The sequence below is a fragment of the Danio rerio genome, chromosome 24 (genome assembly GCF_052040795.2).
Source record: "Danio rerio strain M-AB ecotype USA chromosome 24, GRCz13ab, whole genome shotgun sequence".
NCBI lineage: Eukaryota > Metazoa > Chordata > Actinopteri > Cypriniformes > Danionidae > Danio > Danio rerio.
Genome location: NC_141044.1, coordinates 33,773,334 through 33,782,500, shown reverse-complemented (window position 1 = coordinate 33,782,500; position 9,167 = coordinate 33,773,334). Strand labels below are relative to the sequence as shown.

The 9,167-nt window shown below is 35.6% G+C and overlaps 1 protein-coding gene across 3 annotated transcripts in view; it reads right to left on the bottom strand.

Moving 5' to 3' along the window:
• The window catches only part of dpyda (dihydropyrimidine dehydrogenase a), a 386,498-nt gene that overhangs the window by 278,615 nt on the left and 98,716 nt on the right, over positions 1–9,167 (bottom strand). For all 3 annotated transcript variants that reach the window (XM_087309815.1, XM_087309816.1, XM_087309817.1), the window contains exon 5: positions 8,255–8,416. In XM_087309815.1, coding sequence (XP_087165941.1) covers positions 8,255–8,416 — 162 coding nt within the window. The remainder of the gene's footprint in view (positions 1–8,254; positions 8,417–9,167) is intronic.

The following is a 9,167-nucleotide window of genomic DNA, read 5'->3' as shown; positions in this document are numbered from 1 at the left end:
GAATAAGGCCCAAGATTAAAAATAAAGAAATATGACAATTGTTTATTTTTAAAATACATATAATATAATATAATAAATATAATATAAATAAATATAATAAAAAATTTTTTTTATTAAAAACTGTAACCTATTTTCATTTATTAGGTAAATAAACTGGCCAGCACAATCAACTTTCCTCAGTCAGAATTTCACCATTGAATAATAATAATAATTATAATAATAATAAATTTTTATATATATATATATATATATATATATATATATATATATATATATATATATATATATATATATATATATATATATATATATATATATATATATATTTTTTTTTTTTTTTTTTTTTTTTTTTTACATGACACTTTTTCTTTTTTTTTTTTCAAGAATAATGTCCAAGATTTAGAATAAAAGTTACTTGTCTAATGATTTCTCCATTTGAAAAAAACAATACAGTACTCATAATGTTCTGTAGTTCACAGTACTCATATAGATTTGTTTTTTAATTAAAATGTTTTGTTGCATTCGGTTTCCTCAAATGGTTTGAGTTGCCTTAACTTATTGAGTTTTACAGTACTCAGTTTGTTTGAGTTCTCTTCATTTATTGGGTTTTACTGTGCTCAAATTGCCTCGTGTTCTCAAATGGATTAAGTTCACAGTACTCATTTGGATTAGTTTTTGAACTTAAATGGTTTGTTTCAAATGGTTTCCTCAAATGGTTTGAGTTACATTTTTTGGGCTTTACAGTGTAACGAAAGATTACTTTGGTTATGTCAAATGTTTTCTTGTACAGCTAGAAGTTGGAGTCTTGAAAAATAATTGTTTGCTTTAGCCAAAACTGATTAACTGAAGTCACACCAGGATTCGGCTTGGTCTTGAAGACTTTTTTGATGAGCTTTTTTCAACCCAGGCCCATTCTGAAAACGTAGTCCTGCGGACGTTTCTGGAGACAGCAAATTATGTAGCCAGAGGTACGTATGGCTGCATTTAATTTTTTAAGTGAACGCCACGGGGCGGTATGACGCCGTTCCTATTTGCGCTTACTAGCTGAGCATTTACCTCAGTGTGGAGGGCTTTCCTGCTGCAACCAGTTTGTCCAGTTAGCTTGTCATGTACAACGGCAGTCTTAAGACGCAGAAAGGAGCATACCACAACCAGGACGTCGATCCGGGTTTAAGTTCGGGGAAGAGCGGTTCCAGAAATCAGGTAAGACAAAAACAGAATCCAAAAAATAAAATGAACAAGTTCATAACAGGGTGAGAATGTGGTAAAATCAGACGAAGGCTTTTTTTTCTGGATGGCTTTTTGTTGGTTGGGTTAAGGGAAGTAAGGGCAGGCGCGTCAATCGGTAAAATTGGTTGGGTTCAGGAAAAGAGGTGGGTGAGTAAGCCGATTGGCCGGTCGGCCAGTCAATCATTCAGCCAGTCGGACAGACGATCGTTCAACAGCTGCCTCTGGTGGGTTGACGCAAGAACAGTGCGGGTGCGAACGGCATTTGTAAGAGACATTTGAGATGTGAAAAAGCTCACACAGCCGCCTCTCGCAGATTCGTGAAAACAAAAACTGCAAAAATACGTACCTCCCGGGACGTATTTCGCAGTCTCCAGAAACATCCACGGGACTACGTTTTCAGAATGAGTCTGGGTTGGCTTTTTTAGTATATGATGGCATAGTAGTCAAAATAGGACAAATGAGCTCACAAATTCTGGACGTTTGTCAGTGAGGGTTGGGTCTTCCGAATCACCCGAACCCCCCCTGGCTACTGACCTCATATATTATAATATATATACTGTAACACTTTACAATAAGGTTGTATTAGTTAACGTTAGTTAATGCATTTACTAGCATTAACAAACAATGAACAATACATTTATTACAGTATTTGTTCATCTTAGTAAATGTTAGTGAATGAAAATACAGATGTTCATTGCTAGTTCATGTTAACTCACAGTGCATTAACTATAACAAGCATGAATTTGGATGTTAATAATCCAATAGTAAATGTTGAACCATTAATAAATGCTGTATAAGAACTGTTAATACTTAGTTAATGTTAGTAAATACAAAAACGAGTGAAACCTAATTGTAAAGTGTGACATACATCCCTAGAATTATCCAGCCAATTTAGTCGGACATGCAAGTGACTGTTAATATTACACCATTAACTCTTCTTATAATTGTAGCAGACATCACCCATAAATCAGTTCATAGCCAACCCTAATATTATAAAGTGGTACTGAAAGGGGCACAGTTGGCATGTGAGTGGGAGTTAGTCAAACTCCAGTAAAGATGCTAATGTGCTTCGCCACCTCTGGACACAGCGATTGCATTTCTCCTGTAATTGAAAAGAGACACCGAGTTATCTGTGATTGCAGGACTGAATGACTGTGGGCCTCCATTTTTTTTTCCTTCCTCAGGTTATCTAATTATCAGCTCGATAACCACACTGACCCCTCACATTTAAGGAGAGAGGATCTGCCACCGAGACAGAGATGTCTAATAAGTCACAGCGGAGGTGGACGGACGCTTTTGTAATTGCTCTTCTTATCCTTCATGAAGTAATGAAACTTAACATGCCAAAGCGTTTGTGTGGGGTTTTCTTAGCCTGTGGTGATTGTGTTGATCAGGTGGGCTGCAAAGGTGGGCGCAAATGAACTGTGCCCATCGGGTTAAGGAAACATGCCCGCCTGTAAACCTGTTAGAATTGCAAACAAATAGCTGAAGGTAAAGGGAAAAAAAAACAAACCCTGAGGCAATGGTGGAAATGCAGCCAGCTGGAGTTATTCATGTCAGCGGGCATGTTTTTAAATTGCATTTGTAGTGTGTGCTTATATACATTCAGAGGAAAGCCTGAAGCTTTAAAGAGGCACAAAGGGTATATAAAGGCGGGGATGTTTTGGTATGTTAATGATAAAGCAAACCTTCAGCTGCTGTTCACACTTAATATGTATTTTGAACACATTTATAGTATATAGTTTTGGAATAGCCTGTACTGAAGGATAACCTGAACTGACACTGGGGGAAAAAGTAAATTATTCAAGTCTCTAAATAGAAATAATAACTGATATTTATACATTTAAGAAATGTATTTTACATCACTACAGTTATAGGTTATAACAATAATAATAATAATAATAATAACAATAATAATAATAATAATCACTTCATTCATTCATTCATTTATTCATTTTATTTTTGGCTTAGTCCCTTTATTAATCTGGGTTTGCCACAGCGGAATGAATAGATGTTCAAAGTAGATCTCATATAAAGTTATACAATGTAAAATAGAAGCAAACAATGTTCTGTGTATTAAAATGAATGGTATTATTACCTTTACATTTATTTATTTATCTATCTATCTATTTATTATTTAGAAGCTTTAATCCAAACTGACTCACAAATGAAAAGAACAATAGACTTTATCAGATTATTATTATCATTATCATCATCATCATTATTATTATTAAAATACTACTACTACTACCACTACTACCACTACTACCACTAATAATAATAATAATAATAATAATAATAATAATAATAATAATTTTTTATTATTATTATTATTATTATGATAACTTTATAATTATATATACTTCAACAAATTGGGCCTATAATGTACTATATGAAAATTATTATAATACATTATCAATAATAATTTATTATTAATAATAATAATAATAATAATAAAGTTCTCCCTGCGTTCACGTGAGTTTCCTCCGGGTGCTCCGGTTTCCCCCACAGTACAAAGACATGTGGTACAGGTGAATTGGGTAAGCTAAATTGTGCATAGTGTATGAGTGTGAATGAGTGAGTATGGATGCTTCCCAGAGATGGGTTGCAGCTGTAAAAGCATCCGCTGCGTAAAACAAATGCTGGTTAAGTTGGCAGTTCATTCCACTGTGGCGACCTGGGATTAATAAAGGGACTAAGCTGAAAAAAAATAAATGAAAGCATCATAAAATTATTAGACTGATGTTTACATACACTTAAAAGTGACAGATTATGGAAAATTAAATTTCAATGGCAAAATGACTTACTGTATATTTTATAAACATTACATAAACATTCAAACTGACTCTAATACTGATCTCTATAGATAGTAGTCTTCTAACCAATAATATTCAGCATCATAAATCCAGTTGAACAAAAGCTGCGTTTGCAGTGCAGTGATTTACATATGTCAACAGGTGTTTGCTGTCCTTTCTGATGCTTTATTGTGTATTTCTGAAAATGCTGAAACATTATATTGAGCGTCAGCCCTCGCCACGTACAGGAAACTCCCACTTATCTGCACACAATTGAGGGTCAAGCCGAGCACATCAAACCCACACACTTTCATTTCTTTTTAATTAGCAGTTACCGCAGAGCTGCATACCGCCTGCAAAGCAAAACATAAATACAGAAATCAAATAATGAATAACACGGCTCAAGTTTCCATCTTGAAAAAATATATAAATAACATGTGACCAAACAAACTCGATACAGTGGGTGTCAGAATTATTAGTCCTTCTGAATTATTATTATTAATTATATTTTTCTCAATTTCAGTTTAACGGAGAAGATTTCTTTAATGCATTTCTAAACAGAATAACTCATTTATAATAACTGATTTATTGTCTCTTTGCCATGATGACAGTACATAATATTTTGCTAGATATTTTTCAACATACTAGTATACAGCTTAAAGTGACATTAAGAGGCTTAACTATATTAATTAGGTTAATTTAAAAATTTGGTATAATTAAGTTAAGGCAATGAAAGTCCTTACGTAAAGTTTAAACTATGACATATTTTCTTATGTATCTGTTTACTGTAAACCAGTATAATAGCAGTCCATTCTTTTTAGGGCTTGCTTACATGTTACTTTTTAACTGCCTGGGTGATGTTTTGTTTCATTCATTCCTTTTCTGCCGCTTTTCCAGGGCCGGGTCGCAGGAGCAACAGTCTTAGGAGAGAACCCCAGACTTTCCTCTCCCCAGACACTTCCTCCAGCTCCTAAGGGGGGATCCAGAGGCGTTCCTAGGCCAGCGTGTCCTGGGTCTTTTCCGAGGCCTCCTCCCGGTTGGACATGCCTGGAGCCCTAGGTAGGTGTCCAGGAGACATCCAAAACAGATGCCCGAGCCACCTGAGCTGACTTCTCTCGATGTGGAGGAGCAGCGGCTCCACTCCGAGCTCCTCCCGGGTGACAGAGCTCCTCATCTTATCCATAAGAGTACGCCCTGCCACCCTTCAAAGAAAACTCATGACCCAAAGCTCATGACCATAAGTGAGAGTAGGAACATAGATTGACCGGTAAATCGAAAGCTTTGCCTTTCGGATCGGCTCCTTCTTTACCACAACGGACTGGTACAACGACCACAATACTGCTGCCGCTGCACCAATCCGCCTGTCAATCTCACATTCCATCCTTCCCTCACTCGTAAACAAAACCCAGAGATACTTGAACTCCTTCATCTGGAGTAAGGACTTTCCTTCAACCTGGAGATGGCAAAACACCTTTTTCCGGTGGAACACCATGGCCTCGGACTTGGAGGTGCTGATTCTCATCCCAGCCGCGTCACACTCGGCAGCAAACCGCCCCAGTGCATGCTGAAGGTCCATGTTCGATGAAGCCAACAGAACATCATTTTTTATCATCATTTTAAGTTTTTTTTTTTTAATTATTGTATCTATTATTGTAATTATTGTATTGTATCTATCTATCTATCTATCTATCTATCTATCTATCTATCTATCTATCTATCTATCTATCTATCTATCTATATATCTATATATATATATATATATATATATATCTATATATATATATATATATATATATATATATATATATATATATATATATATATATATTAGGGATGTGCGGAGCAGCCGGTATTTGTATTTGTATTTGTTGAGGGGGGAAAAGTATTTGTATTTGTATTTGTATTCAAGTAAAATTCAAAATGGCGCAAAAATATATATATTTTTTATTAAAATTCTTATTTACGTTATAGTGAAAGTATTGTTTAATTATACCCATTATAAAAATTATAGATATGCAATATTGGTTGTTGTTTTTGAACATGTGATAAGAAATGTCAAAGAAAAGAAAATAACATAGAAGCCATTATCTCATCCATGGTTAAACCAACAACTAATAAAATACCATTGTGAATATTATGAACCCCACCACCACCGTTCTTGTTGAAGGACACTGAATAGACAGAATAAAAACAAATAATACTTCAAAAAACTGTTCTTCTTCTGAAAGAACTTCTTTCCAATGCACAGAATTCCAAAAACTAATATTGACTAAATAAATCTAAATAAAACCCTGCCTGGGAGATCTGGCAGAACAAAAGCATTCTATATAATACTAAAAGATACAGCCCTGCTATTGTCATCTGCCTGCCACAAAACAGACACAAAGTTTTTTTTTTTTTTATGTTTGAAACTGACTTGCTGGGGCAGAATGTGGCTGTGTTGATGGTTTGGTGCTTGTGGAGGATTTAGCAGAACATAGCTGTGCTGATTGAGGGGATTGATGCTTGTGGGGGGTTCACAGACAGTATCAGGAGAGAATGCTTTTAGTGCATGTGATAATACATTACATAGAAGGTTGCGCGGTGGCACAGTGAGTAGCACTGTCGCCTCACAGCAAGAAGGTTGCTGGTTCGAGCCCCGACTGGGTTCTCCCCATGTTGGCGTGGGTTTCCTCCGGGTGCTCCGGTTTCCACCACAGTCCAAACACATGCAATACAGGTGAATTGGGTAAGCTAAATTGTCCCTATTGTATGTGTGTGAAAGAGGGTGTATGGATGTTTCCCAGTGCTGGGTAGCAGCTGGAAGGGCAGCCACTGCGTAAAACATATGCTGGATAAATTGGTGGTTCATTCCACTGTGGCAACCCCAGATTGATAAAGGGATTTAGCCGAAAAGAAATTAATTAATGATTATGGATAGAAGATTTTAACAGATGTTTAATATCTCTGCCTCTGCTGATTTCACTTTTGCACACATTATACAGTATCACTTTGTTTTATCTGCAGCACCACTGACTGTAAAATGCTTCCACACAGAACCTGAAGGTTTTTTTTTCTTTTGACTGGTGGAGGACCAAGAAATGGCTCAGCAGCAGTCTCATTTTTTCATAGTGCCAAAATGTATTTGAGGAGTTTTAAGTTAATAAAAAGTGACGGGAAGCTATGCTAAGGTTAACTAGCCTATAGCATATATCTTGCTGTCTGCAAAAGACAGTAATGTAGACGTACCATATAACTCCCATAGGTGCTCCGCTACAAGTTTATAAACTGCCTTTGGAACCCAATTAAGGTACAAAAATCTATTTAACAAAATTAATGATACAGTGAAGTATTTTTTTCGCTCAGCCGAGCCTTCTGTCTGTTGCTGTGGAGAAGCGCCCTCCGACTTCTGACTGAGCGTCTCTTTCTCTCTCTCTCTCTCTCTCTCTCTCTCTCTCTCTCTCTCTCTCTCTCTCTCTCTCTCACTCACTCACTCACGCACTCACGCCAGCATGCACTGTGGTCTCATGAGGAAACGCTGCTTTTTGATATAGTGTTTTTCTTGCTCCCGAATACAAATAATTTTTCAAGTAATTGTTCGAATTAAGTATTCGTAAAAACACGCTATTCGTGCCTTTCCGAATACCGTATTCGGGTTCGGCTCCACCCTTAATACATATATATATATATATATATATATATATATATATATATATATATATATATATATATATATATATATATATAGTTTTTCAGGTCAAAAAGGAACCAAATCGATAATGAGGGCTAAATGAGCACGCTCTCATTTAGGGTGGATTATGATTGGCTGCTTTATTATTTTATTTTATTTTATTTTATTTTATTTTATTTTATTTTATCCAGGTCAAAATAGAACCAAGCCATAATGAGATCTAAACCATCCTTCCTTTAGGATGAATTCTTCCTTTAGGATGGATTAGGATTGGCTGCTGAAATTTTTATAATTTACAATTATAATTGTATATTTATATTTCATTTATTTATAATTTCATACTTCAGTAGCTGTTTTTGAAAATAATCCCAATGCTATTCTTTATCCGCATCATTATCTTTACAGATGAGGTGTAATTTAGACTAATGCTTTTAAATTTAGAATGATTTAATTGTGTTTTATCATCATAATTACTGCTGTAGGTGTGAACGGACCTTTCTTTACCCTCTATTATCCAATAAGGCAAAAAAAAGAGAGATAAAAATAAAAAAAGTCTTACATCAGTAGCAAACTGCTGCAGTCCTCCAATGTTGATGGGTCCTTCCTCAGACGCATACAGGTTGCATCCTCCGACACACAGGTCTGAAGTGGGACACACCATCCCGCACGTCAAACCCAGCGGATTGTCTGACAAAATGGCTCTTGCTGCTCCGTAATAATTCTGTCAAAATTAACGCAAAATATGTATATGAAAACCTAATGAGGTGCACATCTAGATAGCATTTATAGAGCTACAAAGAGCTATAGAGCACACAGATAAAATTTAATTACAACAAATACACAAAACAGTCATTTTAACGATTCAGACATGTGTTTGTACATACATATTTACAATATACATGCAAAATAATACTATACATGTCTATGAACTACACTATAGTGCAAGTTTGTGCATGCTATATAATTTTCTGTGCTTATTTGGAAAGTGTATTGTTAGCTTAGTAATATGGTAAAGTACAAGAAACAAAAAATTATAACAGCAACATAAATAAATAAATAACTAAATAAATAAATAAATGAATAAGGGCATCATTGAGGTGTGGGGGGTAGCACGATTGCCTCACAGCAAGAAGGTTGCTGTTTCAAGCCCTGGCTGGGTCAGTTGGCATTTCTGTGTGGAGTTTGCATGTTCTCTACGTTTGTGTGGGTTTCCACCAGGTGCTCCAGTTTTCCCTACAGTCCAAAGACATGCGATATAGATGAATTGGATAAACTAAATTGGCCTTAGTGTATGTGTGTGAATGGAAAAGTGTATGGGTGTTTCCCAGTGTTGGGCTGGATGGGCATCCGCTGTGTAAAACATGCTGGATAGGTTGGTGGTTGATTCGACTGTGGCAACCCCTGATTAATAAAGGGACTAAGCTGAAAAGAAAATGAATGAATGATAGATAGATAAATAAATAAATAAATAA